We start from the raw sequence: 24,795 nt of genomic DNA, 5'->3' as shown, positions 1-24,795 counted from the left end.
CCTGTGGAAATCACTGGCTTTGCAAATTAAGTCATCTCTACTGAAATGAGCACCAAAACTAATTCTGCATTTTTTGAGGGAGGCATCTGTCACAGCTGCAACTCCAAAATATAACCCTTATGTATAATAACTGAATCTTCCCTTAGACAGACTGGAGGATCCTTCAGCCCAGCAGCATCCCAAGAGACAAAGGCTGTAGTTGTAATTATCAGCTAGATAAGAGATCAGCTAACTGGGGAATTGGGATTCCCTGAAGCAAACTTGCTCTAAAACTCTATCACAGTAACTTTCCATTTCTCAGGATGGATAAAGAGGGAAAACTACGCCACCAAACACACCTCTAATTACCATTCCCCAAAGGACAGCCAGGTGGGCAAAAAATGGATGCTTGCAAATCTAGCCTCACCAGAGTCTATAAGTCATTTTCAAAATTATTAGGTCTGAGAAAAAAAATACCTTCAAGGTCCATCAGCTGTGATAATACCCTTTTAATCTAGACTGTACTTTTGCTAACCAAAGCTATAAATCAACTAGAATGGTAGTAAATTAAATGTAGGACTTACAGATAAGAGGATATGGAATTAAACAGAGCTGTATCTGTGTGTGCTGAGGGAACATTAAGACCAGTTCAATAGAGCCGTATTTCATGCTAAAAAGAAAGCCGTATTTATTCTGAACCATTCCATAGCAAATGATTTTTATTAATGCTATTATATAACCTTTTTAAAAATATCACCCAGAATGATTAAGTATCAAGGTTAATGCCAGGCCCCTAAAATATATCTCGATTATTCTGGGGTTGATTATTCAGTTTGGGGACTATGCATCACCACCTCCACCTGGCCTTGGCCCCATCCCCTTTCCTCTCTTGTCCATTTCTCTATTTGTTCACTCTGGTATCAGAGAGCATGTGGGCAAGGAGAGCAGAGATACATGCAAATTAATCAATTTCGCTATATAATAAAAGGTTTTGTAGGAGAAGAGATTATAAATAATGGCCAAAATGAAGCTTCTAGACTGTCCGCAGATTTCACTTATCCTCGTTATCTGGTCCCTTGTTAGAAATGTGGCTTCATTTAAAACTATTATCCTCTAATGCAGTGACTCTCAACACAGGAACATTAAAAAAACCTGCCCTCATGCCCTATTATGTTCCTCAAATTGCAGAGTCGAAGTTTAATATACCCTAGTCTGTCTATAAGGCAAATGTTAGTCCTATAATCCACTAGTGGCACTACAAAAGGGTCTCACTTTTACTTAGGAGCCTAATCAGCAAGACAACAATCTGGATATACTGAAACATGAAAAAGAGTCATCTGTCTAAAAGCATCGATGAGTACAAAATGTGCTCTGGCTAAGTCGAGCAGGCTCCACCCAAACCTTGGACCATTTGATTCCATAATTACCTCCACAGTCCTGACCCTCAAAGCTTTAGCTGCCCCTGATCACATCCTGGCCAATAAAACCAATTTATTTCCTCAGGTTCATCATGTCTTAGCAAATGCCACAGTTAGTCTCACTCTCCCCCATTTTCAGAACCAAATGTTGGGTTTTCCTGTAATATGGCCATAGCTCACTCCACTGATTATCAGTGAGTTCGCCTTGAATAAAAAAAAAGTATCAGGAGGTTATAGAATCGAAAGTTGTTTGACATGTCTTTGTTGGTAGCATTTGGCAAAATATGCTTTGCAATTAACAAAGCAATCACTGGTCATTCACATAAGACTGACCTGCTGGGCTCAATACGCCAGTTTCACTGAATTCAATGAAAGGACTCTGTTCCTAATGAGAACTCAGGATGTTTGACACACCCCCTAACATTTAGAGGCTGGCATCATAGAACACATGCTCTTTCACAAAACAGCCCGTTGTACCACGGACAGAAAAAAAATCACTGCACTGAGCAGTCCATGGGTCTGACAAAGAGTCTGACATTTCTTATATTCTGAGGAGGAAAGAGTCATATGTGGCAATTCTCCTAAAAGCACAAAAACCACAATGCAGCATGGTCCACTCTCACTCATAGCCCCATGGTACCTTCAGGCCCACCCATCCAGCTCAGCCTTCTGAAGACACTAACCCTTCCTTTTACCAATGAAAGCAAATTCAACATAACAGAGGAAAATATTCCAAATTTGGGCCTACTCTAAGCTTATACTCCTGAATAATTCTGATTGGGGCAAGAAAAATTAAGATTTTAATCATAAAGGCTGATGACAGATTCTAATGAATCACTTTACCCAATCCTGATACTACAAAAAAAAAAGACTACATATTGGCCAGATCTACCCATCAAATCCTCAGAGATGTGATTTTAAATCACTTGACTCCACATATTTCAGAAGTAAGTCTGATGTTTTGAAGCTGCCCACCTGATTGACAATTAACACTTAAAGATTAACAATTGTTAACAAAGCACACTTCAGATTCTAGCCAAATAGTAAATTTTAAATCAGTGTTGCTGCAATTGTTTTGTTTTCTTACTCAGTAATTTTTATTTTTGTAAACCTTAACAATTGTAAACATGGATTATTTTTCTGTTTATAAAAATAGTATATGCATATTACCCAGAACCCCTTTAGAAGAGCAGAGAGGAGGAAATAAAAAATGACCTGGAATCCTGGTACCACCCAGAGACAACTCTTGCTTTAGCGACTTAAAAAATAATCTCCTGAAGGAACTATATATACTGTTAGGCAGTTTTTATCCATGATCTGACCAGTTCCTGTAGCTGTCCTTGATTTCAAAGTTCCTTTAAGGGAGAAAGGAACTTTCTGCTTCCTTTTAGAAGCAGAAAAAATTATATAAAAATAAATTTAAAATTAAAAAAAATGAATTAAAAGGATAATTGATTGCAAAGCTATCACTTGGGCACAAGTAACCTTTTAATATATTCTACTATAAAAACTGTTTCATCATCTACCTCAGATGAGATTATTTTTTCTGTCGTTATTTTGGTGAAAAGCAACAGCAAAGCTCTCATTGACCAAAATACATGTGTTGCTCTTCTTTAAAATCTTTGCAAATTAGTCACCTTTAGCTTGGAGATTAGTTTAGTCTCCATGGACCAATTCTTGGCTTTTGCAGAGCCTACCAAAGGACCAATTAGTGCCAACTTTGATTCATGTAGGAGACTTAGACATCTTGTCTGTCAGGAACACAAGCCTGCCAATTTATTTCACAAAGGGCACTGAACAACAATCTGATAACATTTATTTTAACTAATAGCAGACTCAGAGCTCTAAAATACCTGAACTAGCCAATAATTACCCCCATGAACTTTTAAAGAATTAGTTAAGATTTTAAATAAAGCATGGCTAATGAAGAAGTGCTTTGAAAAGCTTTGAAGCCAAACATGTTTATATATCATTTGCAATGAAGGAAACTGTTCTTACATTATGGTTTTACAGAGAACTAGTGACAGCTCAAGTGACCTGAAATCCTGGTCAGAATTAGGGTAATTCTCTGTAATGATTAATTATAATGTGCATTCCTTTAAAATTGAACATCCTGAAGCTTTCCAAGGAAAGTTCAGGCAACACAGGTGACCTTTAAATAAAAAAGCCTGCTTTTAATCAAAAGTTAGAAAAATGCATTCCTACCTTTTTTTTTTTTTTTTTTTAAATGGGAATGGGGAAGGGAGTGAACTTACAGACAAGGAAACTAAAGCTATAAAATTTTCTTAAAATTTACAGATGTGAATTAGTTCGCTTTTCAAAGGCTGGGGGAAAAACACTTCTTGGAAAACGTACCTAATATAAAATAATATTATTTGCCTAATAAGACATTAAGAAAAATTTCACACAGGTTAGAGCTGTACACTGAATATCTGACTCAATATGGTTTTACTCGAGTCTATGAAAAAGATTTGTTCCTAAAAAATTACATATGAGTTGAATTTATGTAAATGAGTTTATCTTAAAATCATGAGGAAGACAATAAAGAAACCCTATAGAGTTTCTTTGCAAACCTCTGCAAAGCAAAATATTTATTTGTAAAGTGAATAATCACTCCCTAATATACCTGCTTAATTTAGATTTATACATATAATGTTACTTTAAAACAGGGGACAATACAGTAATAAAATAGAGGTATTTATGGTTTAGAATATTTTTCTCCCTAAAGAAAATTCTTGGGAGAAAAAGGCACATCTGCAATATTTTAAACAAAAAAAGAAAAAAAGAAAAATTCTTTTGTGAAAAAGAAATCTAGAATGTGTGATTTAAAAATTTGGACTATTTTTTTTTTTTTTTTTTTTTTTTACTTTTGTTGCCTACATTCAAGTTAGCAATGGCTGTTTTAAAAGTTAAGGACCTCTTATGACATCTAAATGGTTAGTGGTGATTCATTATCTGGAAGTAAAATGAAACAGAAGCTATTTTAAAAAGAGGATTCACAGCATCACACTCTGTCAGCATCCAAAGACCTTAGGTATTAGCCAGTTCAACTTTTCCAGCTTTCTGGTGAGGAAACAGAGATACAGAAAGGTTACCAAGCTGGGTAGTGGCAGTCAGGAAGAGTACCCGAGTCTCCTCATTCCTAAAATGCAGGACTCTTTTTTATTAAGTGCTGGGGACACACAGACACAGACACAGACACACAGACACACACGCACTTGTACACGCATGCACACAAACTGTACAGAAAGAATAGACAGTAATGCAACTACAAAGGAAAGGGCTGGAAGAGTTTGTGTACTTAGGGAAAGGAGGAAAACATCCCCCCACCAAACGACACACAGAGAAAGCAGGAAGCAACTGGAAGAGGCCTAAGAATGGACAACACAGACTATTTCACTAAGAGTACCAAAACCTAATGGAAATTTGTATGCATTAAATCACCTTCTAGAAGTTACTTTACTTTGTTCAGCTTGCTTCCTCACTAGGCTTCTGATACATTGACTTGTTGAGTCACAGCAAATTCTTTATAGGTGACCAGGAAGCGTGAAACATTCCTTTCCCAATGTTCCACAGCACTTGAAAAACATTTAGAGTAGAGCATCAGGGCAAACACTAAATTATCTTAATAGTAACATCATATATAAAAATCTCAAGGTCTCTAAGAAAATATTGAAAAGCATTTTCCTAGATATATGAAGCATATATATATATATGAAGCCTATATATGTGTGTGTATATATATATGAGCCTATATATCTCTCTATGTATATAGATATATGATATATAGGTTTCATATATCTATATCTATCTATATATAGAGATCTCTATGTAGGCTTCATATAGATATAGGCATTATACATCTGTATCTATATCTAGCTATAGATCTATATATAGGTTTCATACAGATATAGGCTTCATATATCTAGAAAAAATATATATTTTTTAAAGGCAGGAATCTTAGAAGCAAAACATAGTGTATATCATAGTTGGGGAAAATAATGGGGTAGACAGAACATATACAACTGGAAGTCATTTCACTTGGTGACTTGAGTCATGCTAACCATCTGTATATGAACGGGAACTCTGTTTTCAGTGGTACATTCAGAGGAGCTAGAAAAATATAAATCTTTAAGGGTGGATGAAAAGGAGAACAGGCACTTCTCAATGTATGAGAGAGAATGATGGTAGCCAATTTATTCATCTCATGTGTTTACTCTCATGAAGGTTGTTACAAAAGCACGCTATTATTAACTGCAACCAAATACATCAGAAATGGAACTGTGATCACTCAAGAGGTGTGCTTTGAGGTTGCTTTTAAAGTGAAGTGCAGCTCTCTGAGTACCAGGACTCCAACAAGCTCACATACAATGACAGATGGTTTGGTCCTTTAGAGACAGAACGAGACTAGGGGCTTCGGGTCTAGCTCTTAAGTTTAGGGACAGATCTGACATCACACAAGAATCATGCTGGCCAGCCTCACCCAGCACGGGTTGATGCCATGTAAGTGTTGGGTGTTAAAAAGGAACAGTTTGTCTTAGGACCACAATGTTTTGCCCAAATGATAGCAGTATATACAGGTGAGGCATAAGTGCCTTATGGTTTGTGAAAATGTTATTAATCTATTGAAATATGATCTATTGGTCCACTTCAGAACATAGAAACTATTTCTTCCTCGTGCCTTCAAAATGATCATATCTCTAACTGAAATAAAAGATGCCTGACCGTAGTTTAGAAAATACTTTGTCTTGTGTCAGCAAATTGCTACAGGAGCTCCCGGAAGGTCGTTGGTAGGATACCTGTTATACAAGTTCTTCTACAAACAAAAAGCTTATTCATTTATATCATCTTGAAAATGAGCAGCTACAAGATGACTGACACACTAGAATCACTTCTCAAGTTAAACTCCAGCTATTGTAATATTATTGGTTTTATAACCTTTCAGATTTTTAAAATTAAGAGACATGGCTCCTAAATAGTGTAACTATACATGTTCTAGGCTATATATCATATTAGAGGACTCCAACATGCTTCGTGAGCTTTTCTTTGTTTCTAAAGCACCATGCCTGTCAATCATCCTATCATTCAGAATTAAGAGAATGCTATCAGTTGTAGAACACAGAACGATGCTAATAAATTTTTGTGTTCAAACACAAAGCAGATCACTTCAGATTTCTCCCTAGGGGAGCAATTTTCTTCACTTAACAACCATTTTAGCCTTGCAGGTAGACGTTTCAATTTATCAGTTAATGATTTTTTTTCCTCCAAATCATTCACTTTTCATCCTTCTCATACCTACCAGGCCAATTAAATAGATCAGGATGCTGGCAATGATCAGCCATTCTCAGAAGGGTGGGACCACTATTCCAATTTGTCCTTACATCCTTTTGTGGGTGGTTTTGCTATGTTAAATGACTACCCAGGCCCCTTGAGAAGCTACCTATAGACATTCATTTTAAATGTGATAATTACTATTTTGAAGAAATAGAACATATGGAAGCATTACTGATCATTCTGTTAATTCAACATTGACTTGAAATTATTTACATGCACTTGAGAAACCATTTAGCATACATTCCTTACATTACCAAATACAAGCATTCTAGCCCCTAAAACAAAGTCTGATATAAATCCTACTTTCCTACTAAGTGCCATTATGAAATCAGAGACATGTTACCAAAAGAGAGTTCCAAAATAGGCTGAGTATAAAACCTTGGATGAAGATGAGAGTCAGAGTAGCCAGCCCTGTGGCAGTTCACTTGTTTGCTGATCATTTGAAAATTAGGTGGCTATTACCACTGGTCACATCCCTCATCCTCATGTTCACAGGGATGTCTGTCTTGTTATCGAAGTTACCTACCATTATGCTTTGGGACTTTTAGACATTGCCCTCACTCTGCTTTGATATGGGCATTTTCGTCCCTTTAATTAGGAATTCTACTGCAGTAACACAATTCACCAGAGGGGGTCAACTCTCAAACTACTTCCACCAGAGAAACCCCATGATAGAGGCTTCTGCTTATGTGAAACATATTCATTACAGATCTTTGACTTCAAAATTCTCTATTAAAATTCTGTAATCATCTCCTGTTTCCCCCTCAGGCATAAACATATATAGCACTTTGCATTTCAGGTTAAAATGAGATACTTATGATGAACAGGATATTACATTCTTGGAAGAAAAGTTGTAGCTATTTGACAGTGTGAAATTTCCCAAAATGAAATGTGTACTTTCATAATACAGACAGATTCCTCATAAAGGAAATTTGCCATATAAATAACTTAGATACAGTAAACCATAAACAAAGACTTCCCCATAATCCTCTTTTTAATAGAAACTGTATATTCAATATAATCTCAGTTACATAAACAAATATGCAGATTTATAGATACAAAGACACAGAAAAATAATTGAAAGAAATATTCCAAAATGTTAAGAGTGGATATCTCAGAATGGTGTGATTATGAATGGCTTGCGTTTCTTTCTTTACGTTTTTCAATTTTAAGTTTTCTTCTTCAATAAATTAGAATTACTATAGTATTATGGAAAACAGATTTAAATATGTCTATGTATTTGCATATATGTCTTTTATTTGGTGAAATACATATATCATAAATTTTCCAATTTTAATCATTTTAAGTATACAATTCAGTGGCATCAAGTACATTCACAATGTTGTATAACCACCACAACTATCCAGTTCCAGAACTTTTTCATCACCCCAAATGGAAACCCTGTACCCATCTAAGCAGCACTTCCCATTCACCCCCTCCCCTCATCTCCTGGCAACCACTAATATATGTTATTGCTCTCTATGGATTTTCCCATTCTGGATATTTCATAAAAATAGAATTACACAGTATTACTCCTTTTGTGTCTGGCTTCTTTCATTTAGCATGGTGTTTTCAAGGTTCATTCATGTCATGGCATGTATCAGTACTTCATTTCTTTATATGGCTGAATAATATTAAATTGTATGGATATACCACATTTTGTATATCTCTTAATCTGTTGACAGACATTTGGGTTGTTTCCACCTTTTGGCTTTTGTGAATACTGCTGTTATGAACATTCAAGTACAAGTTTTTGTTTCAACATCTGTTTTCATTTCTTTTGGGTATATACCTAGGAGTGGAATTTTATTGACATATACTTTTTTTTTAAAGCCTTTAATTCAACTTTACCATTCTGTGTTTAAAGTAGCAATGCTTTTTTAGAATTATTAATCATAATCCTTGTGACACCATTCCACAATAATACCATTCCATTTTCAATCACTGACCCTGGTACAGTTTTTTTGACCCCAAATCACATTCTTGTACTTTAAAAGGTAATTTTCACCCTTACTCTTTGGGAACAAATTTCTCTTATGCTAAAATACTTTAAACTATAAGAACTGAAAAGTATAGTCTTTTCCTTTTAGCACAGCCATTCTACCAGTACCTAAAACACTTTCAAATACTTATATATTTAAAGTACTTAAATACATGCTTGTATGTTCTGTTGGTACTTTAACAGGAAAGCATAACTAAATAGACACCGATATTTAAGCCTTAAGGAATGTATTAAATACATAATACCAAATAGAAGCAATATAGACTCTTCTAGAAATTTAAGCTGGCAGATAGTGACCAGACAGGATAAATACACCCTGAAAGAGTACACAGCACCAATGCTTAAGTGCTTGACCTCTCACTCTCCCAACAGAAAGCTGATACATCTTGTGAACATAAAAGCCCAATAATATTAAAGTTAAATTTAGCTGTAGACAGTAGTTGAAGTGGGCTAAAGAAGATGATGGTAGACTCTGTTTACCCATATCTATTTAACAACTGTTGGATTCTCCCAGTGTTCCTTCCCCCCAAACACATGCACACATATTTATGCAGTATACATTCATGCACATGCACACACATGCATGCTCGTGCACGTGCACACACACACACCTGAACTATACTTCCACCTCGGTGGCTGCAATTAAGGGTAAAAGTGTTTTTGTAGCTCAGTTATCCCCTAGATATCAGGCTTTCTCCCCTGTTATTACTCTTACCCTAACCACGACACAGCACCTTGAAATTCAGAAAGCAGAAATAAAATTCCAGCTAGAAAAGAAGTAGCCTTGAAACAAGAAAAGACACACCAAACTGTAATATTTGTCAGTAAGGGATATGATTTGGGATCATTTAAAAATAAGGTACTGCAGAGCCCTGGCCAGCTGGGTCAGTTGGTTGGAGCATTGTCCCATACACCAAAGGTTGAGGGTTCGATTCCAGGTCAGGGCACATACTTAGGTTGTGAGTTCAATCCCCACTTGGGGTGAATATGGGATGTAACCAATCGATGTTTCTCTCTCACATTGATGTTTTTTCTTCTCTCTCTCCCCCTTCCTCTCTCTCTAAAAATCAATAAAAAAGCATATCCTCAGGTGAGGATTAAGAAAAAATAAATTACTGTGGAATATTTCTATAATACTGGTAGACTTCTCTTTAAGAAAAATTTAAATAGGAACCATAAATTTATAGCAAACAATCAATTAAGAATGTTTAATTCTATAAAAGGCTTTACACATTCCAACTTTTCTAGGATCAGCACTATCAATTAGTTTTATATTTTCCTTTACAAAAAAATTTTAGGATGCTTTCATATTCTGATATTGCTCCAAAAAACCCTACAACAAAACCCAGAAGGAACTCTTTCACCCTACTCTGTGCAGAATTTTTTAAATAGCTCTGGCATAACAATAATAATTTATATCATAGAGGTTTTTCATATGAAGATTTAGAACTTTATAAATGTCTTATTTTATATGTGGAAAAACTGAATGGTAGTGGAGTAAGTTGTCCAAAGTCTCACTAGGAATCAGGGCAAAGCTAAAAATAAAACTCAAATCCAATTAACTATCAAGACAGTGATCTGTCCATGAGGCAAAATATCTCAGTTACCATGGGGCATTCTAAAAAAAACAATAGAGTTAAAACATGTTATATCATAGTGATACAACCATGTCATTTATGAGTGTAAGAGAATGCTATGTATATCACTGAATTCCCAATGTTTTATTTCTTATAGACTGTTTATTCTTACTCTTATTCACTTATTTATTCGTGCTTTGTGTATACTCCTTTTCTCTGCTATAAGTTGCTTTATGGTGCAGACGAAATCTTAGTACTTTTGTACATGTAGCACAGTGCCTTAAATGCAGTAGGCATTCAATAATGTGAACATGGCTGTGTGTAAAATTTCACAGACATACACTTAACTATCTCCTGCCAAACACCAAAGCAAATCATGGTGAGAGTCTGAACTTCCTTAAAAAATCCAACCCCAGATATTAAAGAATAAAAATATGATCGATATAGACTACTCTGATAATGGCAATGCACAGAGATACCCAAGATATAACCTTAATATTATCTGTTAGTGTATTAAATTAAGGTGGCCAAGAATGAATTAGCATGATTTAACCCTAACTAACACCCTATCATTACACACAAGCTGGTATATTTCCCCAAGTGGTGTGTTCTCCTCTTTTGCTCCTTGATTCTTAGATGTATCCTCTGACTACCTAACTGCTTGGTGGCAGTTATACCAGAGTGCACCAGGATGTAAGAGGAGAAATTCCAATCAGTCTTTCTTACTATTTATTAACAGCTTTTATGAGGTCTTCTAGGGAAGAAATAGGATAAAAATGAAGAGCAAATTTAGTTTGGGATTAAAACAACACATGGCACTTTGCCTTTAAAAAAAGCTCCTTCCCTCATACCTCACTGATCAGTTCTGAGGTCTATTTATCCATGTTACTCTCTTAATTTCACTATAATGGACAATGGGCTGAAAGAGTTATTTTCTGGGTCTAATTTTAAACAATTACTCACAAGTTACCTTCATTTCTCTTTAAAGATTTTCTACAGTCTTACCTCCCAGTCCAAATAATCACAAACATCTTCAAAGTTAGTGAGCAGAGACACTGAGCAGAAGAGCCGTGGCAGTTCATCCCTTGTCATTGGGGGAAAACGGCTATCTTTAAGGGCACTGTTGAAAACAAAGCAAATATTAAAGAAATCGCTAGATATGAGTGTTCCTAATTTCAAATGCAGACAATCATTTGAAAAAGGTAAGAGATAAAAAAAAAATCAGTAAGGTGCCAAAGGCACCAATAATCTTCAAATATATTCAAAGCCCCCAAAGGTTCTAGTTGTCATTCTTTTTTCATTCAATAGATTGCATTTACTAGCCAATCCTACAACCAATTCAATTGTAAAGAGTGAATGATCAATCACATTTCCTGTACAGTCATTTCCTGGTGTACTTTACTGTTACTTGTAGAGTCTGAGAATGTTTTATTTTACTTTTGAGGAGAATAAAAACCAGACTAGTGGAAACTTGTGGGAAGACTTCTGGATCTAGTGCTGGTGGAAAAAAATATATATGCATTTCATGTTGTAAAAAAAGTTCATACTAGGTTGGCCAGTTACCATAGAATAGCATTCAGATTTCAAAAAAACGATCAAAATCTCATTTTCTTCAAGCAAAAGAAATCAAAGAAAATGAAAAGAATCAGGCAAACTATAGACTAAAACTACTCACAAGGATTTCAGGCCCCCTATAAAAAGGGTAATTCAAGATATGACTCAAAAATTATGAAACTACAGGAAATAAGGCTAATCTAGGAAATAAAAGTATGATTAGGAGACCATTAATCACATTGATAGATTTCTGGGTACATCAATTCCAATTGGATCCTGTAATCAAAAGTAGTATACCACAATGCCAAATTCTAGAAAAACCCTACTGTAAAGGACAAAAATGTTGGAAGATCATAATTCTTCCTGCAACAATAGAAAAGACAGAAAATACACTGACACACAGACACATAGATACACACACAGACACACAGAGGTACTGTGGGTTCCTTGTACTTTTAAAAGAAACCACTTCCTGATCAAGAAAACTAAACATACCTCTGATTGCATACTATATTACACTGATCCTCAAATGTCTTTTATAGCAGCTAGTCTTAGACATGTTTTCACAGATTAACCTCTAAGTTACAAATTTAGAGTCTACAAACTGTTTGGGTTTTAATAAAATTCTGTGGCCTTTAGAAATAATTTAATTCCTTTTTCAGTGACTTCCTCACTGCTGGATTTTTTTTTCATTTTTTCAACCCCTCTTTCGCATTCTGAAACTCACCCACTGTATTGTACAGATATATACCTACATTTGCATTTTCAATGCATTTTGGTTGTCATTCTATCCTGCTATACAAAGGAAAATGCTCATAGAAAGACATAGAGGTGTCCTATATAAAGTATAAACGTTTCTTTCCCAGCCTAGGAGCCAAGATTAACCAAGAAAATCAGGAAATCTATGATAATTCATACTTTGAGAACAGCATTTCACTATTTTATAATTTAACAACATAAATTTCCTATGGTCTGGCTTCTTTTATTTTCCTATTGGCAAATAAAGTTTTTAAAAGTATTTTCAAGTTCTCATTCAAAGCCAAAGTAAAGAGATCAGTGTGTGTGTATAAACTCCACCTTTTCCCCACCAACGCATACACATACACTGGAGAGAAGCTCTAAAACATAGACCAGAAAAATCCCATGCATAAAAAAACCAAAAGGCCAATCACACTTTCAATTTTCCTGTTAAAAAGAAAACACATTAGAATAATATAAAATGTAATTTTTTAGGGCTATTGATTTTTTTATTGTGGTAAAATATAACAACATAAAATTTACCATTTTAATCATTTTGAAGTGTACAGTTCTGTGAGGTTAAGTATATTTACTTTGTTGTGCAACAATCACCACCATCCATCTCCAGAACTTTTTTCATCTTGCCCAACTGAAACACGATACCCATTACATACTAACTTACTCCCCATTCCCTCTTCGTCCTAGCCCCTGGCAAAAATGTAATTGAAATATGCGCTTATAATTTTAAGTAATTATAGTAATATAGTCACTAATGTTTTTAATATATAACAGCTTTATTGAGATATAATTCACATATCATAAAATCCACCCCTTTAATGTATACAGTTCAATGGTTTTTAGTGTATTCACAGAGTTGTACAATTGTCACCAGTATCCAATTTTAAAACATTTTCATCACACCCAAAAGAAAGCCTATACCCATTAGTAGTCACTCCACATTCTCCCCTTCCCCCAGCTCTTAGAAACCATTAATCTACTTTCTGTCTCTATAGATTTGCCTATTCTGGACATTTCATATAAGCATTTCATACAACATGTGGCCTTTGTGTCTGAATTCTTTTACACAGCGTGTTTTTGAGGTCTCATTCATGCTGTAGCATTTATCAGCACTTCATACTTTTTATTGCCTAATAATATTTGATTATCTGGATAAATCACATTTTGTTATCCATTTGTCTGATGATGGACATCTGCCTTGTTTCCACTTTTCGGCTGTTATGAATAATGCTGCTATGAACACTCCTTTTTTTTTTAATCCTCAACCTAGGGTATTTTTTTCCATTTCTTTTCAGAGATAGTGGAAGGGGGAGAGAGAGAGAGAGAGAGAGAGAAACATTGATGTGAGAGAGATACATCAATTGGTTGCCTCCCACATGCACCCTGAGGTACATACCCTTGGCCGAAATCGAACCCGGGACCCTTCAGTTCACGGGCCAGTGCTCTAACCACTGAACCAAACCGGCTAAGGCTGAACACTCATTTTTGACTTTTTATGTGGACATATGTTTTCATTATTCTTGGGCAGATACCTAGGAGTGGAATTACTGGGTCATATGGTAATTCTATGTTTAACTTTTTCAAAAGCCACCACTTTCCCACAGCAGCTGTATGTTCCTAATGTATGAGGGTTCTTTCAAATGTCCCCACATCCTCGCCAACCCTTGTTTTCTGCCTTTTTAATTAATTTTTAATTAATTCCTTTAATGAAGGGATTTTTGTATCTAGCTCTAGCTTTTACATTAAAATACACATGCTGAAGTGGCTATACAGTTAATTTCTCAACACTCTGAGGCAAGTTATCATTTTGTTTACTTTGTTTTGTAGCGAACCAATGAAAGATAAATTGTAGCTCGGTATAATTCAAACTATTTCAAATTAAGGAAATTTTCTAAAATGTAACTGAGGGTCAGGCTAGCAAGCTTTCCTAGTTGCAAAATCATTCTGGCCTTTAAAAAAAAGAATGTTCAGAATAAGAGAAGCTGACAATCACGCCTTGCCATACCAAGACTCAAAAGCATTAACTTCAAAACTCTGAAATAGTGAAAGTACATTAGTCATGATGGAAACAGCTTGATTTTACAGACACACTCAAATGAGACTTTTAATTCTTGTATTTTTCATAAACTCTAAGTAACTTTTCATTAAATTCATGAGCATAGAAAAATTCTAAAAGGTAGAAAGCCCTCAATATCTCCAAATGCAAATTCCTAGGGAAACAAACTAGCAATGAAAGCCTAGCAAGGATTTAAAGGATTATAAAAAAGATGAAAAATGCAGCTGGAGACTTGACTTCATAGCTGCTAGACTGGTGTGGACAGCTGATAAACAAGAAGATTCAGCTTCCCTCAGCCCCACTCTATTCTGTATATAGAACATGCAGTGTGGAAGGTGAGCCTTTGGAGAGGCTATGCACTCTGGAGTTGGTAGTGACTTTTTCAAGGTGACCCAGGTAATTAGTGACACAAGTGGGGATACAACCCAGATTCTTAACTCAAGTCTAAAATTATTTCTAGTATCTATACTTCAGTTGCCACCTTTGAATGGAATAATTTTTTAATAGTAAATGCTTGCCTTACTTGGCAATTCTGATCTCATACCTGCAATGCCTCTGCCTAAAAAAGATAAATAATCATTTAATAATATTCATTAGTAGCCAAAGGGTAAATAGAGCTAGACTTTCTGTCTATTGGAAAATCTGCAGGAGCAAAAAGGATTTTAAAATATTAATACTGTCCATGGAAAGCATTTTATACCAAAGTAGGTTCTGCCAATTTAAATTCTAGGCAGTCTAAGGAACTGACAAATAATGAGATCCTGTAGTAAATTCATACAAAGTTCTCTTTGCTATAATAGGAAGCCAATTTCTAATGTTTGATTATTGCTATGGGGGAAAAAATTGCTTATGTACAAAACCAGCTGGCTGCTTCATCACCCATATGATGGATGGGTAGGTTTAAACAACAGTTTAATTCACATACCAAATTAAAATATATTCAATGCAAATTGGCACCTTCCCAAGAATATATTTCTCTAACTGAGAAGCAGCATTAACATCTGTCAAAGTTAATATCTAATGTTAAATAGTGCTTTAATGAAAATGAACATTTTTAAAAAAGAAATTAAGAGTTTGGCTATGAAAAAAATCAAAGTGTTTGTGACAGTGCCTAGAAACTGTGAGGGGAAAAGAAACACAGCTGAATAGAGACAAAATCTTAGATATTACAAGGCTCATCATAAACAATATAGCATGCAACAGAAATTATTTAAATGAATCTAACTAGCTAGCCATTCACTCACTCATTCATTCATTCCTTCACTTTCTAAAACACTGACAACTTTAATCAGCTATCCAGTGGAAAGTTACCACACTGAGAAGGGCTTCATGTTACAGGCAATCATTTTTCAGGACAAGGACATAATTAAAACCAAAATTAAAAATTCCTATTTGGATAGGTGAAGAAAAGCAAATCCAGGATACACTAGTCTAAAATAAAAAAAGTTTTTTTGTGAGGGGTTTCAATCATCTAGAAATTCTGCCATTCCTCATCAGAGCTTCGGGAACAGAATGCACATGTGGCATGTGTGAACTCCAGAAACTTTAGAGCATTTTTCACTTTCCCATTATTAAAGAAGATAACAGGCATAAAACAGAATGCTAAAAATAAGTGACTATTCATTAAACCTAAGGGTAGAGAGGATCGACAAAAGACATGATTATGGTTAAGGAAGGGGCAAAGGAACCTTATTTTGGTGAGCGCTATATGACCCAAAGGGACATTTTCTATCATTAAGCCATATGTAAAATGTTATTTAATTGGGAGATATTTTTTTTTCCTTTAGCATAATAAATCCAACCTATTTACTGTTCAATGAACATTAACGGTTAGTCATTTAAAAGTATATATACATATATATGTATTTTTAAAGTGATATGATGAGTGATTAATGGGGAATGGAGGAAAGAATTAAGGGAAGAGAAAGTAGAAAGGAGGAAAAGAAAAAGAAAAAGAAAATAAAGATGGTGAGGAAGAGAAAACAAGAAGCAGGAAATGGAAGTGGGAGGTAGAGAAAGTAAATAAATACACACAAAAGGGACAGAGAGAAAGCAAAGAAGGAGGTGCAGAAGGGTAAGAGGGAAAGGGAGATCAAGTGTGATACATCCTGTAGGTTTCCATAAATATTATGTAGCTCCTATCCTATAGGATTTACTTAGACTTTAGTGTTATTCCCTACTGGTTGGCTTAAAGTTCTTGAACCGCTCTAATCTAGAATTCTTAAAAGCCTCTATTCTCTGAGATAGCCACAGGTGCCCACAAGGAGGGAAAAATATTCTCTGGGCTGCATGCTGTGATCACCAAAGCAATATTGTTAAGAATCTGCCTCCTAGCCACAAGTTCCTCACCTCTAAATTAGGAGAACAGGTTGTGAGTTTGACTCAGTGAAGCAGAACTAAAACTGGGGGGAAAAAGATACATAGAAAAAGATGGCTAAAATGTTTAGTGTATATGGCAGGTGTTCCTCATTTCCCTCCATATAATGTTCACATAATGCTCTCCCTGCTCTCCCTGCAGTTTCTGGATTTACTCCATCCTGTTTTTAGAAATAAACTACTAGAAAGAATGCTTTGTTTTCATTATTTTTTTCTGATGAAAATCTTTTAAAATATATCTACCTGAATATAATGAACATCATTTAATTTTCTCTTTATGACTCAGGTTTATCTTTAAGACTCAATATGACTTTGGGTCATTCATTACTAGATAGTATTAGAACAGTGCTCTCAATGGTCTTGGCAAAAAGGAAAAAAAAGAACCAACATCTGTGGGCCCAGAAAAAAGATTACAGTGTGACCACCAACAATTTTCATGTTGGGAAGTTTGAAAATGTGAGATTGTCTCTACTTTCAAAAGAATGTAACACAAAAGTAACCTGACATAGACTTTCAAAGTTTCCAGGGATCTCATTCTTGTGTTACCTGACTTAGGACACTATAAAACTGAATTACCTCTCAAATCAAACTGAATGTAAATTTTATTGACTTTTCTCTTAGAATTTAGAAACCTCTACAACCCTGACCAACTATCACTTCCCCAGGGCCACTAGTAACTCCTAAAAATGCAAAATTGAAGTCATCATTAATATATGAGTACTATTTCACGTCCTATAGAACATAGCACAGTGGAATGGTCAAGAATTTGGATTCTGAATCAGACATACCTGCATTTGGATCCTGGCTCTATTGCATACTAGCTGTATGACATCTGGATAAATCTTTCAACCTGTGCCAGCCTCCATTACCTCATCTATAAAATGGGAATAACAACAGTACCTACCTCTCAGAGGTACTGCAACAAATAAAATAATAGCGCCTGTATAAGTGTCTTACATACACTAGGTTGTTAATAAGCAGTGGCTGGCAAAGAACTTTGATCACCAGCATATTTGTTAAGTTGATGTTCACAGGGCTGCCACCATATTATGGCTCTAGCGGAAGGGAGGGAGCCCCAGGACTAAGATTGAACCTTCAAACTTGATATGGGAGGATCGAAACAAATTATCTTCTCTAGGAATTAAACGTTGCCATCCCAGGGGATAATACCTTTCCAGGTTCTGTTTTTTGTTTGTTTGTTTTGTTGTTTTGTTTGTTTGTTTGTTTGAGAAGCCTTCATTTCATTTTCTTTAATTTTCAAAATATTTATTAGGCACCTGTTCTGGGCCTTTTATTACATGAAGAGTCATGGAGCATATAACAATAGTAGATTGTAAAATAATATATGGATATATACATATGACTTACTAAAATCACATACGATAGGAATACTGAAAGGAGTGGGCAGACAAGGTTATCTCCTTTTCTGGAAGGATCTGTTTTACACTCGTTGCTACTGGTTTACTAGTTAACAAGTGACCCAGAATTGCAGGAAAATTTTAAAGAAATGAAATGTATATAGATTTTTTTCTAGTAACAAATCTACCACATCAAGTAAGGTGCGTCTTTATCAAGAAGTTCCATAATCTTGCAGGCATGAATTCATATGATGCTTTGTTATTCTTAGTTTTCCTGAACTAGATTTTTTAAAAATCTCCAGTGCAGGGATGGGTCTTTTACTTTCATACAAGAAATATTTACCCAGAAATGTAGTTCTACGAATTATGCTCAATTTTTCTTCAATGGACTTAGATATATTCTATATGCTACTGGTTATGCTACACAGCAAAATCTTTTTTTTTTTTTTTTAAATATCTTTATTGATTTCAGAGAGAGGAAAGGAGAGGGAGAGAGAGCGATAGAAACATCAATGATGAGAGAGTCATTGATCGGCTGCAGCCTGCAACCCGGGCATGTGCCCTGACAGGGAATCGAACCCTGATCGCCTGGATCCTAGGTCGATGCTCAACCGCTGAGCCACGCCCGGCCGGGCCACAGCAAAATCTTTAGCAAAACAAAACTCCTTTCGCAGCAGACAAGGAATAACAGAGGCTCCGTGCTTTCCTTATCTAAACCAGTGGGTCTCCAAACTGTTTTTACTGAGCATTCTTAGCAATAAAAAAGGTTTGAGCACATATTCCCAGTATGTATATTTATTTATAAAGCATATGGATGTACTACTTACTATCAGTAGTTAATATAACCAAAGCACAATATATAGAGTAAGCTTTGTTCTTAAAAGACAGCAGGTAAAAATACATATTTCAAATAATGTTCTTGATAATTTCTCTTATTGGGAGGCTGACATCTTGTCAGTTCCGATTAGATTATCTCCCTGTTTCCTTTATAACTTGGCCAACCAGGTTACGAGGTAACTTGTAGGAGTGTCAGCTAGCTCCACCATTTTCTCATCCTTGCCTTGTGCTTGCATTATTACTGTTATCATCAATCCAGTGTTTCTTTGCAGGAATCTTCTTACGCTACTTGTGTATCCTGTATTATTAATTTATCTAGCTTTAGCTAACCTATGAGTAATGGACAAGTGGCTTAAGAAGATTCCTGCTAAGAAACCACAGGTTGAATACTAAGAACCATGAATCTACTTAACCACAAACATGTAATCTGAAATACTGTGTTGCAATATGGTGAAAGTGAATGAAAGAAGGAGGGTGCCACTACCAGCTCCCATCAAATAAGGCACCCCACACTCTCCTCAGGACTATGTGACAAAGTCCCTCTGATATAGACCAGATGAGAGCACTCATCTGGTGCCAATCCATACATTAACTATTACTGGAGTACAAGTACCTTTTTATATTTTAGATTAAAAGATCATGAATAGAATTTCTAATCTTTTCTCACCCCACAGGGGGTTATTTGGGCATACCCCTCTTTGGAGACTGCTAATCTATACCTCTTAATCAAATTCTAAGGGGCTGGTTCTAATATACTTAGACATGACACTATGAGCAAAAGCAGCTTTTAATACAAAAGAGCCAATATCTTTTGAGTACCTACTGTGAGTCAGGTGCTATACATGTATTCTCTTGTTAAGTCTTCCAAACAATCCCATTTTGTACATGAGACTGAATTTGAGTGAGTTCAGTGAGATTAAGCAACTTGACAAAGGTCATAGAAACAGGTAAGAGAACCGGCTTTTGAACTCAGGGCTGCCTGTCTCTAGAGCCCAGTCTCTTTTCACAGTACCACTTCTAGAATGTTAGCAAGTCAACATAGTGTATACACAGTTAATCAGATTTAAGGAATTTTTCCCCAATTAATGCTGCTTTTCTTGGGGTTTAACTGAATGCTTTAGGTATAAGTGTGAGCAGGTTTTAAAACTGAGATTAAACAGTACTTTTTTAGTGAAAGTATTAGCTTGTTTTTTATTCTCTTCTTTCTCCATTTTGATCTTGGTGATTCAGAGCTGCTGCCATCGAAAAACATCTGTTTTATCTAAATTTAATAAGCCCTATTAGTGGGATACTAAGCCTTCCTTTATTCTGAAGCCTTCCCACAACTTGAAATTTAATCTGCTGGAAGTCATAATAGCGTTACCAAAGTACTAGTTTTGGACATATCTAGGCTGGCAGGCCTGTTTCTGATTTTTAACTTTACTTTTCCAACCTGAATGAATGAGCTCTCTCATACTCACCACAAGTCATGCCTTTTTTTCCCCCCGTCCCTCTCTCCATGGTAATCAAATCTATAAATTGAACTCTGTAAACTGCAAAACATGTGTTGTCACTCTAATTTATGTGCCATGTTAGGGTGATTCAGTCTTACCCACTGGTTTACTGTCTTTTCTCAAACCACTGCCAGTCCTAGATGGTACAGGTCTGCAGAGAGCTAGCATGTTGGTTCTCATTGTGTGGCCTGCCTATAATTTTCTTAGATGTCACTGACAGGGAACTAAAGTTAACACATGCTGAGGAAGAGAGAACAAGGCATCTACCCTCTCCACTGCCTCACTGAGATTTTTTTCACCTTGATTTTCCTTCTCTTCTCCTCCCATCTGCCCTTCTGGATGTTTTCCTCTTTCTACACTAGTAAGGTGAGGAAGTGTGAATAGTAAAATGTTGCAAGAAAGAGATGAAAGAAAATGGGGGTGTGGGAAGAGGTGAAAGCACTAAGACAAAGACCTACAGCTGCTAACTCCACCAGACAAGTACTGTATAAGACACGAGCATGCAAGGCAGTCACATGTTGTCATGCTCAACCATTGCATCAGGATGACCCATTCCCCTATGTACTGGTGTTAATGCTCTATTTCAGCCTTTGGGGAGTGGATGGGTGATGGTGACAGAGAAAGGTACACAATCTACTCCCAGATTTTATCTAGGGTTTTAAAGGTAACCTTGAAAAGAAGAAGGCTGGTTGGAAGGAAAAGGTGAGTGCCTCACTCCTCAGCAGTCTAGCTGCTTAACTGGGCAATAGTCATTGAGTCGGTTCCTTGATTTCTACACTTTGCAATCATGTATTTCCCTACACTGCAGCATAACCACATGTGTGTTTTTAAGGACTCTGTAACTTGCCTTACATTAATTTAAACAGAACTATTTTAATTTTTATTACTATGTGATATCTTTGGGGAAAAATTTTCTTTCAAATCACTCATACTGTCTATATTTTATATGATTCTTCATAGAGTTTCCAAAGGGTCTTCATATCTCTCTTCCTAGGGGACCCTCAAAACAGCCCCATAAAATAGCAAAGCTAATGCTACAATATATTAAAAACCATAACAGGTGTCCTCGAAGAATAAGGTCCTAAAGTCATAGAGTCACCAAATGTCACAGCTATAAGCACTTAGAGATCATCTAATCCACACCCTTGATTTGACATTTGGGAAAAATAGAGATGAAAGTGATATGTCCAAAGTCACATAGATACTGAGTAGTGGAGTTGGGACTGTATGCTGCATCTCTTGACTTCCCCCTTCTACCATTCACTGATCTTTCCATTAATCTTTCATATATTTGTGGACCCACTCCCAACTCTGTCCTAATCCAGTAATACTCCAGAACGGATGTTCAAGGAACAAAGAAGAAAATGATGCTGGAGGCACCAGGGAACAGCCAGAACAAGAAAGCAGTGAGCTTCTGAGAATAACAGTCAGGCACCTGGCACTTGTCAGCATGCCGAAACCACACAGGATCTAGAAACTGAGCAGATAAGGGGGGGGGGGGGGGGCGGGGGAGCACCAACACAGTGAGGGTGGCAAATGCAGTCTTCACTACGACTGCTTCCATTTCTAACCCACTGCCCCCTCATCTCACTTTATTCTTACTCCTAATAGGTGTCGCTCTCTTCTCATTATGCTTTTCCCTTGCTCTTTTTACCATGCAGTCTACCCATTCTCCCATCATTTCTCCCCAACTGCTCAGCTCCATAAAAGGATTATTCAACAGAAAAGTTATTCATTTTTGAAATGGGGTATTTAGTCCTCTTTTATCAAGCTCTAAGAATAAGAGAACCTGTCCCTATTGTAAATGCCACTCTATGTTCTGGTTGTGTGCGTTTAAATATATTAAAATATAAGCTGGTCAGGGCAAGGTAACCTTAACGCCCATTTTCAAGTAAATAGCACAATGTCATGTAGAGATTCAGCACAGGAGAACTATGTGGTTCTTGATGTACTGCTAAAGCTCTCAGACTTGAATCTAACCTACCTTCCAATCTCTTAACTTGAAACAGATTTTACTTTATTCCTTTTAACAAATATGTTACAGTGAGCCTGATCAAACAGAAAGGGGTATTTTAACTCCTCATCTCTTGTTTTGTTTATAGTTTGATAAACCTAATCTTAAAAGGCAAAGAAAAATTTTACTTGTATAGTTTTCCACTCTATTACCATTAGTAATTACTTAATTCTCCCATTTAAAAGGTTCTGCTTCGACTTTATTTCCATAAGACAAGCACGTTGGCTAATAAAATATGTTGGAAAAGCTTCATAATAAGCTGCTGAAATAATGACAATTGCTGAATCTGTACTACAGTACATATTTTAAAAACCACAATAGATACTAAAAGGAAACAGCATTATTAGGGGATGGAAAAATAAAATGGATAAAAGCCATGCAATTTAAATTACAGTCACGTGACAATCGCTCTGTCCCCCACAGCAGCAAAACTTGCCATTAATAAGTGGGAGTCCTACTGATTACTGACGGAAGAGAATGTCTATGAATGTGAATTAATTTAGCAAATATTTATTGAGTGCCTGCTATATGCCAAGCACAAATATATATACAGTGGCCTAGTATGGTCAATAGCAGTCCTGTAGAACAGCCTGCTTCATAGAAGTTTCACTACACTACCATAACATTACTGGCATTTATATAAGCAACTCAGAACACCTAATGATAAGTACAAATCTCATAAACTAAGTCACATTTTAGAGATGTAAAAAAAAAAAAAAGAGAGGATAACACCTAAACTTACAAGGCCTTACTACTTTCAAATTTATGGATACTAGTCTATTTGTAGAAAATATACCAAGCTGAGCAAAATCTCATAGAAACATAAATTAAAAACTATATTTTTGACTCTTTATACCCATGTGCATCATATATATAACTTTATTAGACCATACGCTCCATGAGTATGGGGACTGGGCTCAGTTTTGCTCAACATTGTATGCCCAATGCCTAGCATTCAGTAGCTGGTGACTAAATTTTTAATGAGTGAAAGAAAGAATATAGAAAGATATCCTCATATTTAATAAACAGTTATTGGCAATATAATAAAAATTAAATGGTCCTACTGGTTATACTTTGTTAAACACTCAACATTCCCCTACACTCTAAATATCCTTTTATTCATCACATAAAACTGTCCACCAAAGTGTGTTTTCCCCTGTTTAATATCTATTAAATGCTGTTCATTTAGAAGGTATAAATGGTTTTTTGGTCGTTAGTTAGATTATTGTGCATTCATAGTACAGCAGAGTTTAGCATCATTTTTTTGACTACAACTCACAGACTGCTATAAATAGACAATAATCTATTTCCATGATAGAGTTACAGAGCTGCTTTGATCTCACAGTCTTTTCCCCCTGAGGAAAACACATATGCTTTGCATCCTGAAGGAGCTCAATGGCCTCTTATGTTTGTGGGGTGATTATTACTACTATTTTGTTGTAGTTTAAAACACATAGGGACCTATAATATCAGTCTATTTTTATGCTTTTCACACCTTCTTATAAAAGAAAATCTTATGAACTGGATGAATCACAAGTCTGCAAAGGCAGGCACAGAAAAAAGAAGCACAAGATAACAGTCTTTCTAAATGAGCATGGACCTAAAGGACATCAGTTCACAAATAAGAAATCCTTTCCAAAAATCTCTGCCCAGTCTTCCGGTTCTCTGTGGGATTTCAGGTGAGTAATCTTCTTTCATCAAGGGAGCTTGATGAAAAATAAACCCTCTAAAGCAATGAGAATGATCCAGTGGGAGAAGGGTTGGCTTTGGGGAGGATGAGTGGACCTCAGGTGCACTTCTGATGGGGCTATCAGAATGTTTGTCAACTAAGAGGTTCTTACAACTTACCAAGTTGATAGGGGTTAAAGTATTAGTGTGCACCAGCACACATTCCCTCAATCACATTAGACTTTAAGATTCCCAAGTCTGGTTTGTCTTTTACAAGGAATAATACTGGTTTAGAATGCTGCTCAGAGGCTGCTCCACAAATCTGAGAGAACTGGTTATAGCACCTCAGTTTCTTTTGCTACCGTCATGTCCT

General features: G+C 35.9%; 1 protein-coding gene across 1 annotated transcript in view; it reads right to left on the bottom strand.

Moving 5' to 3' along the window:
* The window catches only part of AMMECR1 (AMMECR nuclear protein 1), a 105,275-nt gene that overhangs the window by 11,668 nt on the left and 68,812 nt on the right, over window positions 1-24,795 (bottom strand). Inside the window, exon 3 of the mRNA XM_016198259.2 lies at window positions 11,316-11,430. Within this exon, the coding sequence (XP_016053745.2) occupies window positions 11,316-11,430 (115 nt within the window). The remainder of the gene's footprint in view (window positions 1-11,315; window positions 11,431-24,795) is intronic.

The sequence above is a fragment of the Miniopterus natalensis genome, chromosome X (genome assembly GCF_054644295.1).
Source record: "Miniopterus natalensis isolate mMinNat1 chromosome X, mMinNat1.hap1, whole genome shotgun sequence".
Lineage (NCBI taxonomy): Eukaryota > Metazoa > Chordata > Mammalia > Chiroptera > Miniopteridae > Miniopterus > Miniopterus natalensis.
The sequence above is the reverse complement of the archived record's forward strand: the minus strand, read 5'-3'. Positions and strand labels throughout refer to the sequence as shown.